This window comes from Rana temporaria, chromosome 1 (genome assembly GCF_905171775.1).
Source record: "Rana temporaria chromosome 1, aRanTem1.1, whole genome shotgun sequence".
Taxonomy (NCBI): Eukaryota; Metazoa; Chordata; class Amphibia; order Anura; family Ranidae; genus Rana; species Rana temporaria.
Window position 1 is genome coordinate 103307771 of NC_053489.1, and position 26994 is coordinate 103334764.

Here is a 26994-nt window from a genome sequence, read left to right on the forward strand (position 1 = left end):
CTTGTAATCCAAATCACTTTTATATCAAAGCATTTTTTTACAGGGTATAAAAGAGAAGAGAGGCACCTCTAAGTGTAGCAATAAGTCGCTAAATGTTGTACCTTCATTAAATGTAACCATATTGCTACACTTGGAGGCTCCTCTCTTCTTTTTTATACTCAGTTGTGACCTGACGCTACTCTAAGGCCTTGTACAGACGAGCGAACCTGTCCGATGAAAACGTACACACCATCAAACCAAAATCCCCGCGGACAGAGAACGCGGTGACGTAGACGACACCAACGTTCTCTATTGCACGAGTTCAATGCTTCCACGCATGCGCCGGATTTCGGTCCGCTGGTTAGACGTACTAACCAGCGGACATATCCGACAGACAGTTTTCCAGCGGACATGTTTCTTAGCATGCTAAGAAACATTTGTCCGCTGGAAACCTGTCCGCTAGGCCGGAAAATTGTCCGGTCGGCCCTACACACGACCGAACATGTCCGCGGAAACTGGTCCGGCGGACCAGTTTCAGCGGACATATTCAGTCGTGTGTACGAGGCCTTATATCAAGACATTGCTTGTATATCAAGGCAAAATGTATTAAAACATTTTGTTTGTCTTGCAAAACGCTCTCAAACCAAGTTACTCTCAAACCAAGGTTTTACTGTAGTACAATATCCCTTGCCTGAATGCGCTCTTTAATGCTTAGTTGAGCATCAACAGTATCCTGCCCCCACTTACATCAATGGTACATCCAACACTATGACAGGTACAGACGGTATGAAACAGGACAGCAACAGTGGAGGATACATACAGGTAATTCATTATACTGTATCCGTTTTTTCTTAATTCTGCTCATCATAAACTTGTTCTGTGAACCTTAACATGTTAAATAATTCACTAGAGCAGGTAGTAAACCACAAGACTGCATGTTAGGAAAACTTGCATCCCGAGATACTTTATTGGGTAGGCAGTTATTTAAATCTTCTGATGTATTGAGGCTAGGTGTAAATCTACTACCTGAAAAACTATATCAGAGCTTTCAATATTCAATATCTACAGACTATTTTTGCTTTATCTTTCTAATTGAATCGTGGATTACAATAACTATTACTGCTTTAAAAATTTTGATCCCCCCAAAAAACCTTGTTCAGTTTAACAAAGTGCATTTTAACTACTTAAAGCGGTTGTATACCCGCGATGATTTATTTATTTTTTTCCCCACCTGAAAGGCAAAAGCCATAATGAGCTAGTATGCACCGCATATTAGCTCATTATGAAATACTTACCTCGGAACGAGGTGAAGAGAACTTACCTGGTCCATGCCGAGCGAGATGTCATCTTGCTTCGGCGTGTCTTCCGGGTATCGCCGATCCAGCGCTGTGATTGGCTGGAGCGGCGATGTCGTCACTCCCGCGCATGTGCGCGGGAGACTTCAATCCGGCAAGGTCCGGTGGCTGCCGGCCCTTTAGCTGAGGATCCCCGCTGCGCATGCGCCGCTGCAATTGCAGCGGCGCATTGCGAGCGGAATATCTCCTAAACCGTACAGGTTTAGGAGATATTCTTTATACCTACAGGTAAGCCTTATTATAGGCTTACCTGTAGGTAAAAGTAAAAAAAACGCCTATACAACCACTTTAAAGACAGCCCGCCGCAGTTGTACATCGGAGCCATAACCCTAGTATCCTCTTCAACAGTGGATGGTCCTCTTTCAGATAATGGTGGTTTCAGCAGCGGATTCCCTATGAGATCATTTTTATCGGGGGTGGGAGAGCCCCCTCTGGTGGTCTTACTGGAGCCGTCAGAGGCGGAGACAATCTGGTCTTCTCCCCCCACAGGCCCAAATGTCACTTCCGACCAATGGTCAGTAATTTTCTAGCAAATAAAAACAATTTTAACTTGTAAACACCAAGTCTGAAAAATAGGCTCGGTCCTTAAAGGGTTAAAGAGAAGCTTGCCTAGATCTCTGATGAACGCAGAGTATGTTGTGAAAATGTGACCACCAGCAATACCATCACAGTGCAGCACTTAAGTCGATAGATGAAAAATCACTTGATTCCCCCATGATCACAGACAGTGTTGCTAAGCTATTGTGTTTTATTGTGCTCTCCCGTTGGAGAACAGTGATTATTGCTAGCGGCTATAGCCACTGACAATAATCGCATCTTAAAAATTTGACATGCTGGTTGTACCCAAGTCGATCAATGACAATCAGTCTGCCATACATTGTTCAAATCTCTGCTGGTCCCTGCTGAACCGGCTAAAATGCAAACCGTCTATGGCCGACTTTAGTCACACCCCCAGAAGTCCATGGAGCATATCTAGGACCCAGGTAGAAGGTCCTGCATGTTTTTATGAATGAGACTGTAAATTCAAACTGGTTGAACAGGGTACATGGATAGCTAGCTGTGATCTATCCAAAAGAGATACCTGTCTATCAAGTCCATCCAAAAGACAAAAATAAAATAATAAAATTCAACCACCCTGCACCCTGAGAACAAAAAACCCACAGTCAATCCAGACATCAAAGGGCATTCCCTTCCATATAACAATATTAAATGCTAATCTCTCTTTAATGATCAATACCTCTGTCTTTTGGTGTGGATATAAAATGGGCAGGCTGTTCTGGCGAGCGTGTTTCCAGTGCCTGAGGAGCTTGTGCTGTACGCAGAGTTCCTCCCTTTCTTGCTCCACTAGCCTCTGGCCTTCCTTCAGTCTGTCCACATTTTTCTGGAACTCCAGAAGCTGTTGGGAAAGCTCTTCTCTCTTTTCCTCCAGAAGCTGCACCTGGTTCTGCCACTCGCTCTCCCATTGCTGAATCATATTCTCCTTCTCCTCCAGCTCCTTCTCTTTTTGGTCACACTCCCTGGCCCAGCGCTGCTGCTCCTGTTGGAATTGATGCTGAAGTTTTGCCACCTCTCCGCGATGTTTTTCTATATGGCGATACTGTTCCTGTAGGAGGGACCCACGGAGAGCAAAGCCTCTACCACTAGGCTCATGGTCCTGATGTAGAACCTTTGTTAGTTCTATCTGGCTGTCCTGCATGGCTACAGCAGCCTGGCAAATGAGACATTAAGTGAAATTAACATATTGCAATAAATATTAATGGCTCTATAAACATATATACATAATAGCATCAAAAATAAATGTTAGTTTCTTCACGCTGTGTATGTGCAATCATGGGCGTCCGCTGATTTTTTTTTTAGAGGGGGGCGCTTCGGCAGCGGTGATACACAGTCGCATTTTACCCTTTCTTAAAACGCTAATGGGGGTTAAAAGCGTCCCACTAGTGGCCGAATAGTGCAGCTAAAACGTTGGTAAAGCGCCGCTTTTTGGTGGCGCTTTACCGATAACGCGGTCAGCTGGCAGTGTGAAATAGCTCTTGAGATAATTCAGCTTCACTCCATGCCCATATAAATATAGCCTAGAGAATGTACAGACCCTCCTTCAGCACAGACCCCTCCATTCAGCACAGATGGACCCCCCTTCAGCACAGACCCCCCCATTCAGCACAGACCTCCCTTCAGCACAGACGGACCCCCCTCCCCCCATCCCATTCAGTACCTCAGCACAGCAGGACCCCCCCCCCCTGTGTACACATAAGCACCGGAGGGGGAGGCAGCTTCACTCTGCTCGCTGTGCCTGTGTGACATCCGGGCCGAGACCGCTCAGACAGCCCGCGGCCGCTAGACTCTTCAACACCTTCTCGATTTTCCAGGGGGGGTCAATTGCCCCCCCTTGCCCTATGGAGCAGATGCCCATGTGTGCAATGCTTAGGAATAATTCCTAGATATTCCTGTGTAGATTCCCCTTGGTCACTGAGCCAGGTAATCAGGCCTGCAGCACAACTCTCCATTGAAATGAATGAAGAGTTTTAAAAAGGAGCCCAGATAACAGTCCTAGACTGAGGCCAAACAACAAGATAATGGTTGTGACAATAGGCAGAAAGAAACCACTGGTGCCAACACAATTATAAGGACACGCTGAAGAGGTTCTTCAGCAGACCCTAAGGATTGTTTGGGGGGGGGGGGGCACTAACACACAGGGTGATAAGCATACTCCACGTAACTCAATGGCTTTTAGTTGGCAGAGTTACTTCCTTACAGACCGTCATTTTAAGGGACAAAGGCATCAGGCCAGTGTAGTTTATACAGAACAGGATAATCTTTCTCAACAGTTAAGGTGTCATTAACGTTTTGCTATTGTTTTTTTTTTTATTCCAAAAAGAGACCTGATAAAAGCATATTTATGTAAATACATATTTATATAAATAATCTTGCCATTGTTGTTTTTAAAAAATGTCTTTCTATATGCGATTTACCAATTAAAGGCCCATACACACGATCGGATATTCCGACAACAATGGTCCGACGGACGTGTTTTATCGGAAATTCTGTATGTAAAGTCTGTATGCTTCATCGGACAATTGTTGTCGGAATTTCCGACAACAAATGCTGGCTGTGCATGCTCTCAAATTTTCCGACAAAACATGTGTTCCGTCCGATCATCCGATCGTGTGTACACAAATCTATCAGATTAAATTTCAAAGTACAAACACGCATGCTCCGAACCAATGCTAAACATCAGACAACATTAGCAGACGTTGCCCAAAGGGTGGCGGAAAAGAGCTGAAAAACCACGTGGTTTGGTGCATGTTGGCTGAAAATGTTCTGCCGTGTGTATGCATACCAAGTTCACGGCCAACGCCCCTTCGCAAAAAAATCCATGGAAAAGTCCGATGGAAGTCCGATCGTGTGTATGAGGCTTTGGACTCCGTTTTATGCTTTGCTATAGAGTGGTTGTGCTTAACTGCTGTACAGGTCCCTATGTGCCGAACATCTAATCGCAGCTGTTGCTAGGCCTGGTCCACACTTGTGTTACTTTGTGAGCCGCGTTCATTCATTTGAATGGGCTGCCGTGCCTCCTGAAATGCAGGGAAAGGGTCCCTGCTTTTCAATTGCAGCCCACACGGAAACCTCAAGTGCATCCCCTGGGTTTTTTTCTGTGGGTGGTGGTGGATACGGGAACAGGTGAGAAACCACAGCAGGAACATACTTGCCAACTGTCCCGTTTTTAAAGGGACAGTCCCGTTATTTGGGACCTAGTCCCAGCTAATTTAGCCTGCCGGGACTTGTCCCGGCTATTGGGGAAGGCAGGTGCGGCTTCTGGGTCTCAGCAGGGACCTGAGCCTGCCGTGTGTGTTTGGGATGCAAAGCTCCTTTCTGTTCCCTCCCTCCCTCCTTCCAGTCTCGTGCTGCCTGTGTGGGGTCCTTGTTATCTCTGACTCAGCCTCCCCCTCCAATCAGCAGCGCGGTGTGCTGTGAGACCTGGGAGGCGGAGCTCACTGTAGCTCCTGTCGGCTGGCCAGAGGAACGGAGGAGGTGAGTGAGCTGAACTTTTCTGGGAGAAGTTTCCTAGGGTGGATAGAAGTAGTAAACACTTTCAAGGAGATTTTTTCTTAGGAGAAGAATCAGGGGAGATAGTGAGTTTGAGTGGGGGGGGGGGGGGGGGGGGGGGGGGTGGAATGAGGTCTGCAGCCCAAAGCCCAAACACATTTTGACAGATCACTTCTAAGCATGAACAGTCTGTGCAAACATCATCCAATCGCTCAGAGGAGATAATGTGGAGTCATTTATAGCCATTCATGTAACCTGTGTGTAAGTGGTGAGTTCACACCTCTGATTGTACATGTATACAGGTTCTGAGTCTGTGCAATCAGAAGTGTGAACTCACCACATACACACACAGGTTACATGAATGGCTATAAATGACCCCACATTATCTAGTCTGAGCAATTGGATTGGATGCAGAGTGCTATAAACTGGATTACATAGATCTGTACTTACATCTAGTACTGTTGTATGATTCATTGTTTTAAATGTTTTTAGTGGATGAGTTTTTTTTTATTATATACATCGCTATCTGACCACTTCTCAGTCCCACTCTCCTGTACATACTGCCCCCAGGTTGCATCACCCCCAGATCACATCATACAGACATCACTCCGAGCTTCCTACCCCCCCCCCCCCCCCCGCTGAGGGACATCATTCCATGGTCACTTACCTTCCCTTATCTTCCCAACATCACTTCCTGATTACCCCATAGACACCACAAGAAATACCTCCCCATTATGCCACCGCCATACCCTCCAAACTCCTCTCCCGTACTAACTGTGCCCATCATACCCTCTGCACTCCTCCTCTCCTGTACACACTGCCCCATCATACCCTCTGCACTCCTCCTCTCCTGTACACACTGCCCCATCATACCCTCTGCACTCCTCCTCCTCTCCTGTACACACTGCCCCATCATACCCTCTGCACTCCTCCTCCTCTCCTGTACACACTGCCCCCATCATACCCTCTGCACTCCTCCTCCTCCTCTCCTGTACACACTGCCCCATCATACCCTCTGCACTCCTCCTCCTCTCCTGTACACACTGCCCCATCATACCCTCTGCACTCCTCCTCCTCTCCTGTACACACTGCCCCATCATACCCTCTGCACTCCTTCTCTCCTGTACACACTGCCCCATCATACCCTCTGCACTCCTCCTCCTCCTCTCCTGTACACACTGCCCCATCATACCCTCTGCACTCCTCCTCCTCCTCTCCTGTACACACTGCCCCATCATACCCTCTGCACTCCTCCTCTCCTGTACACGCTGCCCCATCATACCCTCTGCACTCCTCCTCTCCTGTACACACTGCCCCATCATACCCTCTGCACTCCTCCTCTCCTGTACACGCTGCCCCATCATACCCTCTGCACTCCTCCTCTCCTGTACACACTGCCCCATCATACCCTCTGCACTCCTCCTCCTCTCCTGTACACACTGCCCCATCATACCCTCTGCACTCCTCCTCTCCTGTACACACTGCCCCATCATACCCTCTGCACTCCTCCTCCTCTCCTGTACACACTGCCCCATCATACCCTCTGCACTCCTCCTCCTCTCCGGTACACACTGCCCCCATCATACCCTCTGCACTCCTCCTCCTCTCCTGTACACACTGCCCCCATCATACCCTCTGCACTCCTCCTCCTCTCCTGTACACACTGCCCCCATCATACCCTCTGCACTCCTCCTCCTCCTCTCCTGTACACACTGCCCCCATCATACCCTCTGCACTCCTCCTCCTCTCCTGTACACACTGCCCCCATCATACCCTCTGCACTCCTCCTCCTCTCCTGTACACACTGCCCCCATCATACCCTCTGCACTCCTCCTCCTCCTCTCCTGTACACACTGCCCCCATCATACCCTCTGCACTCCTCCTCCTCTCTGGTACACACTGCCCCCATCATACCCTCTGCACTCCTCCTCCTCTCTGGTACACACTGCCCCCATCATACCCTCTGCACTCCTCCTCCTCTCCGGTACACACTGCCCCCATCATACCCTCTGCACTCCTCCTCCTCTCCGGTACACACTGCCCCCATCATACCCTCTGCACTCCTCCTCCTCTCCTGTACACACTGCCCCCATCATACCCTCTGCACTCCTCCTCCTCTCCTGTACACACTGCGGAGTGGGTGGAGCTTCGGGGAAGTGAGTGTGGTAATGAATTAATAGCTGTGCTGCAAAGTGTCCCTGGAATTTTTTTTCAAATGTTGGCAACTATGCAGGAACCACCCACACAAGTATGAACCTAGGCTTAAAGGTGTTGTAAAGGTAATTTTTTTCCCCCTAAATAGCTTCCTTTACCTTAGTGCAGTCCTCCTTCACTTACCTCATCCTTCCATTTTGCTTTTAAATGTCCTTATTTCTTCTGAGAAATCCTCACTTCCTGTTCTTCTGTCTGTAACTCCACACAGTAATGCAAGGCTTTCTCCCTGGTGTGGAGTGTCGTGCTCGCCTCTCCCTTGAGGGGGCGAGCAGGAAGGTCAGGACGCTCTCTACGTTGCAGATAGAGAAAGGAGCTGTGTGTTAGTGGGGGTTCTGACTCTCCTGTAGTCCAAGGGAGGGGGCGAGCACGACACTCCACACCAGGGAGAAAGCCTTGCATTACTGTGTGGAGTTACAGACAGAAGAACAGGAAGTGAGGATTTCTCAGAAGAAAGAAGGACATTTAAAAGCAAAATGGAAGGATGAGGTAAGTGAAGGAGGACTGCACTAAAGGTAAAGGAAGCCATTTAGGGAAAACATGTTTACCTTTACAACCCCTTTAAAGCATACTGAATATCAAAATCAGTCCTAAGGCATGGTGGCTGCATTACTTATGTGTTTTTTTTTTTTTTTTTGCTTTTTTCCTGTATTTTCACCTGGTAATCCTGCAAAAACCTCACTTCCTTTCCCTTCATGGCTACACTCACTCTTTCAATGGCTCTATAGAGGAAGCCATGGTTGTCACCCAAGCTGGACTTCGAACATTGCTGCCATTGTTTATCCCCTGAGCGTAGCTTTTTTGGTCGCTTTTTCCGTATTCACACGTATTCGCGCGTTTGCATACAGCGTTGTCCGACGTTTTTGAACTTCGACGTTTTTTATTTTAGCCAATAGGAAAAATGATCATCTCTTTCATTACTTGTTGCTATGTTTGTAGATTTTTTTATCTTCTGCCTGGGTGAAACAGATGAACAGATTAAATCGACAAAACACCCATAGAAACGCTTGTTGTCGCGCTAGACTCTTGGATCGAGCGTTTCCAATACTTTCTATGGGAATACAAACGTTCTAATATGCCCAAATCCGCCCAATTCGCGCAACAAAAAAGGGTCCGGAATTTGTTTGAGCTTCAGGCGTTCGGCTTCAGGCGTTTTGGAGTGGAGATGTGAACCATCTCCATTGAGAATAATGTATTTTTTCCCCTCTAGCATTTTGGAGTTTCAGCCTAAGGTACCATGCACACTCGCGTTTTTCATAAGCTCAAAAAAATGCCAGCTTCTAGTAGCATATTAATAGCTTTTGGGAGCAGTAGCATTTTATGAGCGTTTTTGCAGTAAAGCAAAAAGAAAATAAAAAAAATTAAAAATAAATCTGTTAGTAGCATTTTAGTAGCACTTAGAAGCAGTTAGGACCATTTAGGAGCATAAAGCAATGTTTTCCTGCTAGAAAAACACTTTGAAAGACTCTACAAAAACATTTTTTTTCTCTTCCTAGAGCCCGAAGCTCAAAAAAATGCTAATAACCTAAAGTAGTGTGCATGGACACATAGGATAACACTATTTTGGCTTTGAGGAGCAGAAAAAAATATGCCAACAGCAGCTTCTAGGACAGGGGTATTGAATTAAAATTCATGGAGGTCCAATTAGTAAAATTTTCTTCCAGCCGAGGTCCGCATCGCAGTTTTGTGCGATTACCCCGATTCTTTTGCACGACACATCATTCGTTTGAATGGGCTGCTGTGCCTGCGTTTTCTGCTGGGAAAAGGTCCTGGCATCTTTTTAAATTGCAGCCACATGGAAACTGCATGATGCGTTTGTACTATGCAATTTCCATGTGCAGAAAATTGCACTTTGCATTTTAGTGCATTTAGGAGTCAATGGTATCCCTTCACTTTTTCTGTGCAGCACCTCATTTTGTGTGCAGCTGCTTGTCCCCTTCACATCTTCCCCACCACAGCCCTGTCCCCCTTCACATATCACCCCACACAGTATTACCCCACTTCACATATCACCCCACACAGTATTGCCCTATCACATACCCCCCCACACACAGTATTGCCCCATTACATATCCCCCCACACAGTTTTGCCCCCTTTACATGACCCCGATCACATATATCCCCACACAGTATTGCCCCATCACATATATCCCCACACAGTATTGCCCCATCACATATCCCCCCACACAGTATTGCCCCATCACATATCCCCCCACACAGTATTGCCCCATCACATATCCCCCACACAGTATTGCCCCATCACATATGCCCCCCACACACTAGTGCCCCATCACATATCCCTGGCCCCCACAGTATTGCCCCATCACATATGCCCCCCACACACTATTGCCCCATCACATATCCCCCCACACAGTATTGCCCCATCACATATTCCCCCCCCCCCCACACAGTATTTAACCTTTACATGACCCCCATCACATATTGCCTCCCACACAGTAACAGCAAACAAGCCCCATCACATATACCCCCACACAGTATTGCCCCATCACATATTCCCCCCCCACACAGTATTGCCCCATCACATATCCCCCCCCCCACACAGTACTGCCCCTTTACATTATGCCCCCTTTACATGACCCCCCCCCCCTCCACACACACAGCACTGCCCCCGCTCCCCATCCTTAACATTTTCATACATTTTCCTCCCTACGCTCTCCACTCCTACCTTTCACAGAGCGGAGAGCAGGATACGGGACAATCGTGAACTGAAAGCGCGGGAGCCGACGGGTTGACTTTTTGGCGAACTGGTCATTGGCTGCTAGGACCGCCTCCTAGCAGCCAATCACCTCCCAACTAACATGACAGGCAGCTACCTCTCTGGTCCCGCCCACAGTCCAGAATTGTCCTGCCTCCCGCCGTCCGCTCCTCAACTCGGCTAATAATAGCGGAGGAGGCTGGGGACAAAAGCTGCGACTAAATGGCGCGATTGCTGTGGTCCGGAAAGAGCAGCAGCTTGGGCCAGACACGGACCGGGGGCCGCCATTTAGTGATGCCCGTTCTAGGAGCTTAAAAACACTAGTGTGCATTGAGCTTTTAAGAATTAATTGCAGATTCATTGAGATTCATGGAGATCAAATATTCAGGCCCACTGATGCCGCGTAAACACGCTCGTTTTTAATGTCATGGAAAAAAACTATGTTTTTCTCGACGTGGTTCTTGTCAAGCCTGCCTTGCGTACACACGAGCGTGAAAAAAATGCTTGCGCAAAGCGCAGTGACGTACAACACGTACGACGGCACTATAAAGGGGAAGTGTCATTCGAATGGCGCCACCCTTTGGGCTGATTATGCAAATTTCCCATCTCATCAACTTGCTTCTGAGCATGCATGTTTTTTTCCCCCGTCGTTAAAGCCTACACACGACCATTTTTCACGACTAGAAAAAACGTCGACACGAAAAACAGAAAAAAAATAGAGCAGGTTCTAAATTTTTTATGCCAATTTTTCTCATTGAGAAAAATGCTCTGGAGCCTACACACAAGCATTTTTCTCGTCATGAAAAATGGTCGTGTGTACACGGCATAACAGTTTAATATTGAATCTAAGAACCATCTACCATAGCAAAATGATGAGTATTTAAAATGGACCTTCCCAACCACATAACACTTTTTTTTTTTTTTTTTTTAACAGCAAACAAGTACCTTTTTATACAGGTACCCACTCCTACTTCCGCATTTCTCAATTAGGGCATCACAGTGGCTAGGTGTTTAGCACTTCTGCCTAGCAGCACTAGAGTCTTCAGTTTGAATCCCCACCACGATACTACCTGTCTGGAGTTTGCATGTTCTCCCTGTGCCTGAGTGGGTTTCCTCTCACACTCCAAAGACATGATGGTAGGTAATTGGCTCCTGTTTAAATTGGCGCTAGTATGTGTATGTATTAATGTGAGTAAGGAACCTTAGATTGTAAGTTCCTTGAGGACAGGGACTGATGTGAACATAAAATATATATATGTGTAAAGCGCTGTGTAAAATGCTTGTCCCCCCCTTCCTCTATGCAAGTAGCCTTCTGGGACATGTCACTGGTCCCAGAAGGCTGCAAGACCAGTCTTCATGTGGCACACAATCTCATGCATGTGTAGTATGAAGACAGCTGTGATTTATCAGGATTTAGGAAGTCACAGCTGGATCCCCAACCAAACTGGTGGCATGAAGGACCTGCAGCACTGAGAAAATTTGAAAACACAGCATTGGACTCCAAGGACTGGAAGGTACCGGATTTTAAAAAGTCAGCAGCTACAGTATTTGTAGCTGCTGACTTCATTTATTTATTTATTTTAACTGGGTGAAGTTCCTCTTTAACCCAAGATAACCTATTTGGCAATTCTGGTTGAACCAAGAGCTTTATACATTTTCATATAATCACCCTGTGCAGAACATATTCCCCCACTGACCTGGCTCCTCCTCCTTCCCCCCACAGCACTGCCGGCTTCCCTCCTCTCCCACTGGTTGTTGCTGTGGAGGTTTTAGGATGAGTGGGGGAAGGGGCCAGGAAATATGCCATTTACAGGCCCCTTTCCTTACGGAATGAACATCGTGAGTGATCAGTAGAGTGTGTTTGAGCTTTGGGGTGCACACCCTAATGCCAAAGGCTGCGCCCACCCATAATAAAAAGCCATGAAACAAACATACCTGGATACTGTATAAAAGACGAGTCAAGTTTTGAACCGTTTGGAAAACCTAAAACAAAAACAAAATAAACAAAGGCAATTATCAAAGGTATTTTTCGGTTTTATAACAAGTAACATCTAATAATTTTTCGATGATAATTTTGCACTTAACTAGAATGTTCAGTAGTAAACAATGGTAGCAGTCAGGCAGAATACAATAGATTGTGTTGTGTGCTAAATTTACATGGTCACTTTTTTTTCGTCATTAAAGGCTTCTATAAACGTTTTACACATTTGTTTCTATATGTGTAGTGCCGAATCACAAAAAATGGCCTGGTCATTAAGGGGGCAAATCTTCCGGTCCTTAACCACTTAAGGAATATATTTAACTTTTTTTGCCCAGGGCTCCACATTAGAATATGATTGCTAGCTATTCCACCAGCCCTATATCACAGACTTGGGTTTCATACCTTGCACTATGAAACAGCTAAATTGAAATAAAAAGCACTCTGTATGATGTTGTTGTGCTATAAACCAATGGTTCTAAATGTTCAGTTGGTGAAAGGGAATAAAAGAATAATTGTACGGTTTTGTCCAAAATCTTAGAATGAAGAGTTTTAGAACAGTCTTGGTTTCTTATGCCGCGTACACACGATCATTTTTCGGGTTGTAAAAAACGTTGTTTTTTAAAAATCTCGTTTAAAAACAATGGTGTGTGGGCTTCAAAGCATTTTTCGGGTTCCTAAAAATGGAACTTCCGCTTAATCCACTCCTTGGCCCCTTACATGCCACATTTGGCATGTAATTTTTTTTTGGGGGGGGGGATTGGGGGCTTCAGGATTAGTGGGACTTCCTGTCCCACTTCCTCCTTCCGCCGAGGGGCTGGTAAGGCGAATAGCTTAATCGCCTTACTGCAGCCCCTCCCTTTAGGCGAGCGCCTGTCCAATCGGATGGCGCTCGCGCATGCGCAGTGCCGCTCGTGCATGTGAAGTGGGTGCCCGGCCGTGAAGCTGAAAGCTGTCACTGCCGGGTGCCCACACTAGGAATGAAACCTGGAACCGAGGAGCAAGTAAGTGTCTGTTTATTAAAAGCCAGCAGCTACACTTTTTGTAGCTGCTGACTTTTAATAAACTTAAAAACAGGCTGGAACACCCCTTTAAGGACGTTGTTTTTCGGGTTGTAAAAAATGATCGTGTGTGGGCTTTAACGACGTGAAAAACCCACGCATGCTCAGAAGCAAGTTATGAGACGGGAGCGCTCATTCTGGTGATACTAGCGTTCATAATGGAGTAAGCACATTCATCACGCTGTAACAGACAGAAAAGCGTGAATCGTCTTTTACTAACACGAAATCAGCTAAAGCAGCCCCAAGGGTGGCGCCATCTGCATGGAACTTCCCCTTTATAGTGCCGTCATACGTGTTGTGTGGGCAACGCCGTTTTAATGATGAAGTTGAAAAAAAAAATTTTATAGAGCCTGAAAAACGAAGTTTTTTACAAGCCGAAAAATGATTGTGTGTACGCGGCATTAGACTTGTGTGAGAAGCAATGCACATGAATACACCAGTTTTAAGCCTGTACACTGTACATATGTCACCTTCACCCCAAAACCCAGAGGTAGAGGACACAGGTAAAGCTGAAAAAGAAAAGCTGCGAAGATGCTTTGAATTGTGATGAGCGGTATGAATGATCACAGATGGCAAATATTGGCACACAGAATAAACTACGTATTTACATGTAAAGCATCAATCAAAATTATTCATCCTTTCATTACCTCCTCATTCTTAGAACTCATAGAGTGATTCAGTTCAACCTAAAAGACAACAAATATGTATTAACTACCATCCATATTCATTTCTACTGCATATAGAAGGCGCTTCCAGGAACATTAAGCCTATGAAACCACTCCAAGTTCCAATATAAACAATTATTTTATTACTTTCTTTTTTTTTTTACACAGCAGGATGTACTCCAAATGGAAAATGTACATTTAAGTCCCAAAGAAACAGGCTTCTAGTGGAGAGTGCTAAGACGCAGCGTTCCCCACAGCTTGGGACGTGTGCCGCTGCTGGTTCTGGACTTCAGTGGCAGATCCTTTGTTTCATTTATGCAGCAGAAGGCAAAAACAATAAAATTTTGATTTGTACCTGTAGATTTCAATATCGAATTCAGTAATAGCAGACTGTTAACAGTGATAGTTAAAAATGCTCCATATTTAGTATTAGTGGGAAGAACAGTGCCCCATCAATGGTGTCCATGGGGGGAATAGTGCCCCATCAAGGGTGTCCGTGGGGCAGAATTGTGCTCCATCATTGGTGTCAGTGGGAGGAAAAGTGCCTCACCATTGGTGTTAGTGGGAGGAATAGTGTTCCATCATTGCTGTCAGTGGTAGGAATAGTGCCCCAATCGTTGGTGTCAGTGGAAGGAATAGTACTCCATCGTTGGTGTGAGTGGGAGAAATATTGGTCCATCATTGGTGTCAGTGGGATGAATAGTGCCCCATTGTTGGTGTCAGTGGGAGGAATAATACTGCGTTGCTGATGTCAATAGGAGTATTAGTACCTCATTGTTGGTGTCAGTGGGAGGAATAATGCTGCGTTGCTGATGTCAATAGGAGTATTAGTACCTCATCGCTGGTGTCAGTGGGAGGAATTATGCCCCACTGTTGATGACAGCAGTCGGAATTATGCCCCATTGTTTTCTGTCAGGGGCAGTTATGCTCCATTGTTGGTGTCAGTGGGAGGAATAGTGCCTCATCGTTGGAGCCAGTAGCAGGAATTTTGCCCCATTGTTGGTGTCAGGGGCAGTAGTTATGCTCCATTGTTGGTGTCAGTGGGACGAATAGGGCCCCCAGGGACGGATAAAGGCAAGCAAAGGGCTACATCCAGCCCTTAGGCCGCGGTTTGGAGACCGCTGTTATAAACAAAATGAGTATAGAATAGATCTAAGTGAGTATAGAATAACTAATAATAAATAAAATGCACAGTATAATATATCTACAAAACAGTATAAGAATTACATATAGCTGAATATATAGACATGGTAATAAATGAAAAGACCCCAAAATTTCAAGCAAACCATCCTTTTTAAAGAATGTCTACCTGTCCTAACTTTCCTGCAGGATTAAATACCCTAAAGTGCAGGCACCCCACAGCACCATGTCATTATGCATCTGGAACAGATATACCTATTGTATATCACAAGAATTTCTGTTTATTATCATTAACATTTATAATCGTGTTACTATTAGGGTTGTCCCGATACCGATACTAGTATCGGTATCGGGACCGATACCGAGTATTTTCGCAAGTACTTGTACTCGCGCAAATGCTCCCGATGCCTAATCCGGATACTTTTTTTTTTTTTCGGAGTGCGGGCGGAGAGGGGGCGGAGAGTGGGTGGGAACCGATCAGAGAGGAGACTGAGGGGGCAGTGAGGAAGGCGGAGTGGAGGCGGAGAAGAAGTCGGAGAGAGGGCGGAGAACAGAGCAGTCCCCAGGTATGTATAACATCACACTGAAGGAGGGCTGCTGCCGCTGCCGCCGTCTAGCTGATCGACGCTCAGGCCAGGGAACATAACAGCTTTCATTTGAATAGCTGCTGTTCCCCGCTGCACGTTGTCATGGCCCCTCCCCCTTGTCGGGCACTTTTCCCAGGATTGGACAGGTGATGTCAGGAGAGTTTAGTAGACCAGTACTGTGTGCCTACACAGAGGAGACCAAGACTGTATGCAGTGAAATAAAGGTGTTTATTTACAAACAAGTGAACAAAACATGTGGGACAACCAGTGCACAATAAACAGCAAACAGTATGTACAATCAAAGGGAGATACCGTATCCATAAACAAAGCCAGGCCGAGGTCATACACAGGGGAAGTCAGCAGATAGGTGAGGATGGGAACACAGCGGATCAGGGAGCGGATGGATGGACGGGCTGCGAGGTAGGAATCCAAGGGAAGCAGGAATCAGGAAGGAAAGTCCAGGCAGGGATAAGGATCAGGATACAGGGAGGAAAGTCCAGGCAGGGATCAGGATCAAGGATCAGAATCAGGGTCCAAAAATCAGGGTCAGGATACAGGCTCAGGATCAAGGTAAATAGACAGATACCAGGGCGAGGACTGATTGCACACGCCGGGTATATATATGCTTGCTAATTACGTTCAGGTTACACCTGAACGTAGGAAGGGCTGTGTGCTCCACACTGCCAAGAATCCCCCACTGGTGGACGCCAGTACTGCAGCCCAAGGATAACATAACACCACCAGGGAAGAACTCCCCCGACAGTCCAAGACTGTCGGGAGACACCTGGTGGTGGGCCACAGTACTGCACGCCAAATACCAGGCAGTAACACCAGCAGGGGGAACCTTCCCTGACAGGTGATCTGTCTATCAAAGTGCCCGGACAAGGGGGAGGGGCCATGATGACGCGCGGCGGGGAATAGCAGCTATTCAAATGAAAGCTGTTCTGTTCCCTGGCCTGAGCGCCGATCAGCTAGACGGCGGGGGAGACATGGCTGCATATGGGGGGGAGACGTGGCTGCATATGGGGGGGGAGACATGGCTGCATATGGGGGGGGAGTCATGGCTGCATATGGGGGGGGGGGAGTCATGGCTGCATATGGGGGGGAGTCATGGCTGCATATGGGGGGGAGACATGGCTGCATATGGGGGGGAGACATGGCTGCATATGGGGGGGAGACATGGCTGCATATGGGGGGGGAGACATGGCTGCATATGGGGGGGGGAGACATGGCTGCATATGGGGGGGGGGACATGGCTGCATATGGGGGGGAGACATGGCTGCATATGGGGGGGGAGACATGGCTGCATATGGGGGGGAGACATGGCTGCATATGGGGGGGGAGACGTGGCTGCATATGGGGGGAGACGTGGCTGCATATGGGGGGAGACGTGGCTGCTTTTGGGGGGAGGAGACATGGCTGCATATGGGGGGGGGCACAAGGCTGCATTTGGGGACACATGGCTGCATTTTAAAAAAAGTATCCATATTCGGTATCGGCGAGTACATGAAAAAAAGTATCGGTACTTGTACTCGGTCCTAAAAAAGTGGTATCGGGACAACCCTAGTTACTATATGTATATTTATAGCCACAAAATTATGGGAAGATTTTGTAAGTAAAACTATTTATTTTTAAAAACGTAATTATAAGAGTGTATGCAGATACAGTATATTGTGGTGTGCACCCTATTTTTTTTATTAGTTTGCCTGCTGGATTTGTTCATGTCTGACGCGTAGGACCAGTTTGTAACCTCTGAGGTAGGTTGAATCTCTGCCTTGTTAAGAATCTGACACTCTTCCATAAGGTAGTATTTTCAAATCATTAGTAAGTGAATGGATCAGCAATCACCACATACTGTTCTTTCTTATTTCCTCATAAAAACACTTTCCTGCAGCAACTCACCAAAAAATGGTTCAAAACTGTAAGAATTGTTGTCACATAGCACCACCTAGTGGTTAAAGGCAGCAAGTCAGTCTCTGCTTAGTGTGCTCTGTCTGCATAGGTTATATCAGAAGGAATACACTACTTTTATTATTATTTTTATTTTTTAAATACACTGTACTATTGCAGTTAATTCATTAAAAAAAAAAAAGTACTTTCATAGAATTACTATTAGTATCTGAATTTGTCTTAGTGGCTCTAAAGTCAACAGTTTTTTTCTCTTAATGCATCCTCTGCACATTAAGGTTAAAAAAAACTTTCCACCACTTGTTCTACCATCACTTACTTGACTCCTCTCACCATTCAGTGGTTTCCCATCTGCAGCAATGCTCTTCCCTCTTCCTGGTCTCAAGGAGACACAGGCAGCAGCAGGAGTCATAGGCTTCTGATGCGGTCAGTCAAACTCCTAAGATTGAGAGGGGCATGGCTTACTGGCATGTTGTGTTTCTATAGATGCACACAGCCTGGCTCAGAAGTGCACCCCCATTGGTACCCCCCATAGCGCACGGCTTGCTGAGGGTGCACCAAGAAGAAGGAGGAGCGAAAAGCACCAGCGACCGCTCTGTGCAATACTGTTGCACAGAGCAGAGAATTATAACATCTTTTTTATTTTAATAAAAAAATAAAAAAAACTTAGGCTTTACAATCACTTAGTCTCTTGTAGTTCCCTACAAAGCAGTACTATATACTTATCCTGACCTGCCCTAACATACAGTAAGGATGTGGGAATGTGGGGTCTGTGACATGTTGTACATGCTCCACTCTGGGACAGAATATTACTGAGCATGCTGGAATAGGAGTGAAGATCTGCATGCTTTTAAGACACCACAGGCAAGCCGGTGTCATAAATGTAAATTATGCTGTATCAGGTTTTTCCCAATAGGGTTTTTCCTACACTTCGTGCCGGTTCACACAGGGGTGACTTGTCAGGTGACTTAGCCGCCTGACAAGTCGCGCTCCGTTCTGTACTATGGAACCGTTCTAATAGGAGCAACTCAAGTCGCTCCGACTAAGAAAAAGGTTCCGGCGACTGCGTCCGCACCATTACATTTCATTGTGCTCGTTCTTCTTTCTGTATTGGTAACATTGTTATATTCAATAAAAACGTTTCCAAAAAAAAAAAGGCGACTTGCATTGATGAGCGGGCGGAGAGCAGGACGGAGAGCAGAGCAGTCCACGGGTAAGAAAAATAGAAAGTCAATGTGTGAATAATGTCACTAATGGGGAAGAGAGAGGAGAGGAGAGCTGCTGTCGCCGTCTAGTTGATCAGGATTGGACGGGTGATCTGTCTATCAAAGTGCCTGGACAAGGAGGGGCTATATATGATGACGCACGGCGGGGAACACACAGCTATTGAAATGAAAACTGTTATGTTCCCCGCTGATCAACCAGATGGCAGCAAAGAAAGATTGGTGGGGGGGGGCTTTCTCTTTGCCTACACAGGTAGGCCACTAGGGACCTACACATGTCTGCATTTGGGGACACATGGCTGCATTTGGGGACACAAGTCTACACATGGCTGCATTTGGGGACACAAGGCTACACATGGCTGCTGTTGGGGACACATGGACACATTGTAACAAAAAGTATCGGTAATCGGTATCGGCGAGTACATGAAAAAAAAGTATTGGTACTTGTACTCGGTCCTAAAAAAGTGGTATCGGGACAACCCTACTTTTTAGACTATTGAAATGAGCAGATATCTTTATTTAGGGAACACACAGCAGACAACAGTTACCTTTTCTTCAGGAGTAGACAAGTTCACATCACCACCTCCCTGGAAATGACTGAGGTCAGCATTACACAAGTCCTCCTCTCTTAGCTCAGGAGACTGGGCTGGAAAAAAAAAAGTAAATGGAAGGAGTAAATCATTTCAAATGGAACTGTACTCAAATATAAACTTGAAGTTATGTTAATCTTCTTGGGATGAAAAAAAAGTAATAGTAGGGAAGGATAAAAATTGTGATCACTTGGTCTCTGATGAGGAGGACCAGCAAATCTGAACTCTGATCCTCCCCTCCAGCAGGGACAATTTGGGGTTTATAATAATTCCTAAAGGAAGCCTCTGACAGCATTTCTCCTGAAAAGGTATTTCAGTCCTTTTTTATTTAGCTATCCTAGCATGACTTCCAAAAAAAAATCTTCTACAGCATCCAAAGGAAAAATTACAATAGAATAATTTCAATCACTAAAGCCTTGCCAGGATTACAGCAGTTAAGCATTTATTCTTCCTTGGAAGCCAACTCCCATCATGCAGGCATTTTATGAATAACCAGAATGAAAGGGAGGTGGAGCCCCCTCCATTGGGACTACATCCCTGCGGGGAGATGATGTGAGCATGCACAGCGTCTCCCCGCAGGGATGTAGTTCCAAGGGAGGGGGCGAGCATGCTGACTAACCCCCAGCGAGAGCGGCTCGGATGTTGGGGGCAAGCTTACTGAAGAGAAACAGGAAGTGAGAAATTCAGACAAAGAAAAAAAACTTTTAGAAGGGAAATCGAAGGAAAAGGTAAGTGAACCAACAATGTACTAGCTTAAAGGAACCTATTTAGAAAATAAAAAACAAACCTTTACAACCCCTTTAAGATGGAGTTTGGCTTATTCACAGTAAGATTTCTCGAACATTTGTGTACTGGAATACAATACTAGTATATGTGGCTGGTGCTTTAGGATGCATAACTAGTAGGGTTGTCCCGATACCACTTTTTTAGGACCGAGTACAAGTACCGATACTTTTTTTCATGTAGTCACCGATACCGAATACCGATACTTTTTTTAAATGTCATGTGACAGTTTTCAAACCACAATACAGACTAAGGATATTTTCTTTAGAATTATGAAGAACTCTAACTCAAGACATTATAAAAGAATAAAAATGAGTAAAAATGAATAAAAAAATGTTATTTGCTTGTCACGCAGTAGTAAAAAACTCAAAGAATTTTCATAGAACATGTTGATAAATACAAAAAAAGTATTCTATTTAGGTATCGGGAGCATTTGCGCGAGTACGAGTACTCCCGCAAATACTCGGTATCGGTCCCGATACCGATACTAGTATCGGTATCTGGACAACCCTAATAACTAGAGTCAATATATTTACACTCTGGAGCTTATGCAAACTTCGCATTGACAGTTAGTTTAATTCTGTTACTCTCCAGGAAATAAGTTAAAGCAGAGTTCCGCCCACCCCTTTAAAAATGACACATACTGCAGCTGCTGATTTTTAACATTAGGACACCTGGAGTCCAGCGATGTCAGCACCACAGCCCATGTTTACATCGCCTGGTCAGGTGCTGCCACCGCCATTGCAGGTAAGGGAACCCGGCAGTGTAGCCTTTCACCTTCACGGCCAGGGGCCGAGCTGCTGACGTAATTCACTGCGGCCGGGTCTCCGGAAAGTGGGGACAGGGTACCTGTAAAAAACAGGTACCCGCTCCCTCCTGAAAGGTGGCAAATATGGCACCAGAAGGGGGGGGGGATCAGATAAGTGGAAGTTCCTCTTTTGGGTGGAATTCCACTTAAAAGCTGTCACTGAATTCCGAACACTATCCAGAATACACTGCAAGTGTGAAGCAATTACATTTTTATTTTATTTATCTTTTCTATCTATTTGAACTGAACCCTTGTAGCCAGATTCATCATGCTTTGCACAAGGCTCTCGGATCGGGGCGGATAGGACTGCAGCCTGCAGAAGACACTGAGGCAGTTTGTAGGCAAGATTCTATTTTTTCTTTCTTTTTTTTTGTGGTCTTGTTAATCACTCAGTATGGTGCTGCCAGGAGTCCATATTATACCCTCTGCAACATGAAAATATTACTGTTGGCTGATAATACTAATAAGACCACACAAAAAAACATTCACAGGCCAAAGATAACAAAGACATCCAAGAAGGAACAAAATCCTTCAGATCTCATAAATATTGGTATCTGTGAAAAGAACATGCAGGTGACACCAGCACACTTAAAGTGTTACTAAACCCAAGACCTTCCATTCATTATATCTGGTCTCCCACAGCACAGAACATGGAAATGCAATTATTTTAGTAAATATAAACTGCTAAATACCTTTTCTCTACAGCAGTATATAGCAGTCTTGTGCTTTCTATCAGTGTCTGGCCAAGCACTGGTTAAAGATTGTAGGAGGAGTTTTCATTCTCCTTTGACTGTCCTATCAGGCTGCGTGACCGACACTGTCTGGACAGTGCTGATTGGCCCTGTGCTGATCACAACACCCTCCCAAAAACAAAAAATGTGCAGAGTGCCTCCAAGGCTCTGTATGATCAGGAGATGAATTGGGGACTGTGGAAGAAGGGAAGGATCAGAGAAGACAGGATCAAACAGCCTTTTTACACAATGCAGAGGATTAACCCCTTAGATTCCACAGTGAATATAACAAATATGCTTTACTGCATATACAAACTGACGTTAATGTGGTTGGTTTAGTAACACTTCAAACAAACCTTAATTCTAAAATCGGACATTTCTGAGCCATATAAAGACCCCTTTGTCAAAACAATACTGATCTCACTATTACCTTGATAAAGGAGTCATTATGCAGCCCTGAAACATTGTATTTTCTGGGGTCATTGCTATGTTTTGGAATTAGTGATTGAAAACACCATCCATCTATTTGCCACTCTGATTCGTGTTTGCTCACTGTATAGAGATCGCTGAATACCTCAACGTTTTCTAGATAATAAACAGCACACTGTGAAAGCCACACTGCCATCCACAGTCAGGACTTGCATACTTAGACATAACTACTCACAGTAATATAGAATTTCTTGAGCCTCCTCAAATGGTCCACTGCCTGAACATGTTCGTGATCTGTTGGACGATTCCGTTTCCTCTGGTGAACAGGCTGAGTTCTCCATTTGTGATGCTAAAGTCACGTACAGTCTTTCAGCTTTTAACATGAAAATATCATGAAGTTAGTATGAAGTCCTCTTTAAATTCATGTGCTCTCTTTCCAGAAGAATTCCAGGATAAAAGGTCCAGTTGAGGTAGGTATATGCATTACACTTACCCCTATGCCCTCAATCCAGGAAGCTGACTCGCTTCTCAGCATACCACTCTGCAGTCAACCAGTTGGCATTATCCCCATAGACTTCTGTGGAGCTGACAAGTAATTCTGGTGGCCTGCTGAATTCCACGCTGGAAGTGGAAACATGATGGCTTCTGCTGTATAAACCTGAAGATCTCTGGGATTGGATAATGGAGGTAAGTGTAATGCGCAATATTACACTTGCTTAACTACAAACTCAAAACCTTTTCTTCCTGGAGTTCTTCTTTTATGAAAACTTGTCATAGAAAATATGTAAGTATTGCCATTACTCGTTCCCTTCTTAAGATTGATAGCTGCCTGGCTGTCATGCTGATCCACCAACTTTAAAGTTTAACATTAAAACTAACATTTTCAAAAAAATAACAGTAATGACAGACTCAACATTTCGGTTACCAGGGGTGTCCTGCAAAGCACAACACCAGCCAAAAACAACATATGTAGGACACCATTTCCAAATGTGAATAAAACAATTATTAAATAAAAAAGAAAGAATCATTGTGTAACCCCCCTCTAGTGTGCTAGAAGAGTAGTGTATTTTTTTGTGAGAGTAGGTAAATTTGGCTTGCAGCCAAGCCAGGGTGTGTTTTGATGATCTGGGTTGGGAGTGACTTAGAGTAGTGCTGGGTGACTCACAGGTGGTGTCGCCAGGACCTTCCACTTCTTTCCAGAATCTTCAGGTTTTTTTCTGGAAAGAGAGATGGAGTGGGGAGGTGGAGCCACCTGGAATGTTCTGAGGAGCCCTGACCAATCCCCAATTTGGATAGGCAGGAGGCATGCCTCCTTAAATACACAGGGTCAGCCCAGCTGGGGAGGAGTTGATTGGGTGGAAGATGGAGGGTTAGGCTGTCAGGCCTTTGAGAGAGCTCCCCAGTCTAGGGGAGGGTGACCTTGGGCCTGGGCTTGGGTGCGGACAGGACCCTCTTACAACCCACAGAAGTGTCCTGACCAGGAGGCACAAGTCTGCTGGACAAGTCTCCAGGAGTTACACAGAGGCAGCCAAGAGGGCTGGTGAGTGTTCACACAGTCGGGAGGACTGGGAGGCATGCCAGAGACAGTCTGGAGGATTGTGGTGCACGAGCAGTGGAAAGGGGCAGCTGCAGCCACGAGGGCTGGTACAGACAAATAGAAAACCTCCATATATACAATAAAGCATGATCCAATTTGCTCCAGTGGGGGAGAAAAATCCTTCCTAATAATATCCTTCGGATATTCCCTGAATACAGTTATATTATGTGCATTTAGGAAAAAATCCAGGCTTTTTTTAAAACAATCTACAAGGCTGGTCAGAACCAGCTTTTGAGGGAGTCTATTCAACATTCTTACAGCTCTTACAATAAAAATAATTTCCGTATTTAGAGATTAAATCCTTTTTCCTCCAGACGTAAAGAGTGCCCCCTCTGTGATGACCTTAAGGTAAATAATTCTACACAGAGTTCACTATATGGACCACTTTTGTCCTTATATGAATATTGGGTCTGGCCATAGGTAGCTCATGAAAAGTGCACGCTGTCTTGTCTGAGGTGATATGTCCATTCTGTTTGTAAAGAGGTATGGGTTTTCAAGGAGCCAAACCCAACATCACGGGTGGGTATTAGGCTGCAATGCCTTCTTAAAATAAATTCTTCATGTTCAAGTGACACATGGACAAGAAATGAGAGTGTCCCAAGGCCACCAAAGCAATAAAAAAAACAGAGAGGTTCTAAATTCTTCCCATTCTGTTAACTTTGGTGCTCTCACACTGAGCATGGTTGAACTGTGCCAAGGTTCGCTGCCACTACTCCCCACTCCCCTGCTGGTCTGCACTCTCACTGGCCTATAAGCAAGTGTTCCTGGGCAACTAGACCACAGTATCCCAGCCTATGTGCTCAGTGATCTATGAAGAGCTCTAAACTTAGGCACAGTTTGCACTCATGATGAAGCAAACCATAATGGACCACAAGTTACCCACGCCTGAGACCACCTCATCTATTGTAAAAACTGCAAGTGTGAGTGCACACTTCATGTGCTTTTGTTACTTACTCTAGAGATTAGAGAGACTCTAGTACCCATTAGAGATGATAACAAAAGCCTAGACAAGAAGTGGCAGAATCTCCCCCAAATGGGACACAAATTCCCTTTTTGTACAAGTTTTGACTGGATTTGGGCTTTTAAGTCTTGCTCTGATTAGTCTGGATTGGAATACGTACTTTCTTTTAGTGCAGCCTCCAGGAAGGATGCAGCTTGAGGGATCTCTCCAGAATCGGCCTTAACGAGAAGCTGTGTTTCCAGTTTCACATCACTTCCGCCACATAGGGCTGCAAGTTCTGCAAAAATCTGTAACTTTTCTTCCAAATAGCTGCAGATTTGCTGGTCATGGATGCTTAGGACTTCTACAAGATATGGAGAGAATCTTATGGATAATACGTATTTATAAGACTATACAAATGTGCAAATACTCTCAAAATAGCCAAATTGCGCTTATTAGCCTGAAAAATGGAATTCACTATAGCGATCTGGAAAAAATACTCCCAAAATTGAATTCCCCATAGGTCACAGACAACAGAAACCATCTAAATCATTATTCCTGCTAGAAACACAGGAATTGCACATGGAAATAATGTTTAGAGCACGATATGTTAGGTTCTTAAATATGTTTTATATTGTTTAACCACTTCAGATCCCGCCCATAGTCAAATGACGTCCACAGATGGGATCTCCCATCCTGGGTCCTGGTCCTGGGCTTCCCAGCCATCTAGGGAGCGGGGGCATTTTATACGCATTTTGCTCGGGACCCGGTGCGTGTGCCCGCGATGTCCGCCGGACACCCGTGATTTCCCACAATCACGGCAAGACCGTGGATCTGTGTGTTCCCAGTACAAAGGAACACAGATCGGTCTCCTCCCCCTGTGAGTCCCCCTCCCTCTACAGTTAGAATCACTCCCTAGGGAACATATTTAACCCCTTTAGCGCCCCCTAGTGTTAACCCCTTCCCTGACAGTCACATTTACACAGTAATCAGTGCAGTTTTATAGCACTAATCGCTGTATAAATGTAAATGGTCCCAAAAAAGAAAAGGAATATTTATGTGGAGGAGAGTTTCAGCACCATTGCAAATCGTGCCATGTGTTTACCATGGGCTACTAGGCAGAAGTTAGCCACTGTGCTATGATGGTTTGAATCCAAAACACTTCATGTAGAGAAGTTGTCTGTTCTCCCTATGTTAAAAATAACTTGTGGTGGAACATGTTATATGTTTTCCATGGGCAAGGACAATAATCAGCCTTGAGATTTCCCCACCAACACTAATTGCAGCCTCTTGCCAAGCAAAAAGCAACCAAATTTGAGATGGTTCAGCATGATGACAGTAATCAGCCATACCCAGCCTTCAAAACAGATGGCATATGCCAGAAACAGGTTGTTCAATGGTTCTCTGGCCACATGACATCTGCATTGATTAACTTGTTGCACCCCTGGGACTTAGGACTGTTTGATAGCACAGAGATACAGCATCTAGCCATGTGGCAGCACAGTGGCTAACTGGCTAGCATTTCTGCTTAGCAGCACTGGGGTCCATGTTTCGAATCCCAAATATGCTGCTACTTGGCTAGAGGTTTGTATGTTCTTCCACTGTTGTGGATTTAAAGTATTTAGTTGTGCACACATGCAAGGGCTTGAGTAGAAAGTGTAATGGGGGGGGGGGGGGGGAGAAAAGCCAAAAATAAAACATCCCTGCTCCAATGCTGAATTTCAGGGTTTTATTAATTCCTTTTGGACTAGGTAAACCATGAAATATTTTAACTAAATATGAATTCTCTCTAAGCACCATATAAAAAAAATGGCATGGGGTCTTTCCCCAAAATCCATACCAGGCCCTTTGGGTCTGGCATAGATTTTAAGGGAAACTCCACGGCAAAAAATAAATAAATAAAATTGCGTCCGTCCCCCCCCCCCCAGATTCATACCAGGCCCTCTTGGGTCTGGCACAGATTTTATTTGGGATGGACCAAACACTCCCCGGTTTGGTTCGCACTAGAATACTTCGAACAGGCAAAAAGTTCTAGCAACAAATCCTTTATTAAAATATATATATATATATATATATATATATATATATTATAAGTGTCCTGTGATGAAAATCCACCATCAAAAATTAAAACGCTCCGCCTCAATGGGAGGCCTCCCACTGACTGCTCTCTTTTCGTTTTGACAGGGCAGTGACACCCAGTAACCCCACCCCCTTCTGACATCATATGACATCACATGACGTCAAAAG

General features: G+C 45.3%; 1 protein-coding gene across 6 annotated transcripts in view; it reads right to left on the minus strand.

Moving 5' to 3' along the window:
• The window catches only part of ARHGEF28 (Rho guanine nucleotide exchange factor 28), a 355169-nt gene that overhangs the window by 15751 nt on the left and 312424 nt on the right, over positions 1-26994 (minus strand). For all 6 annotated transcript variants that reach the window (XM_040341440.1, XM_040341441.1, XM_040341443.1 and 3 more), the window contains 6 exons: positions 24929-25111; positions 22446-22583; positions 19418-19515; positions 13994-14032; positions 12243-12290; positions 2572-3042 (listed from right to left, as the gene is read on the minus strand). In XM_040341440.1, the coding sequence (XP_040197374.1) occupies positions 2572-3042; positions 12243-12290; positions 13994-14032; positions 19418-19515; positions 22446-22583; positions 24929-25111 (977 nt within the window). The remainder of the gene's footprint in view (positions 1-2571; positions 3043-12242; positions 12291-13993; positions 14033-19417; positions 19516-22445; positions 22584-24928; positions 25112-26994) is intronic.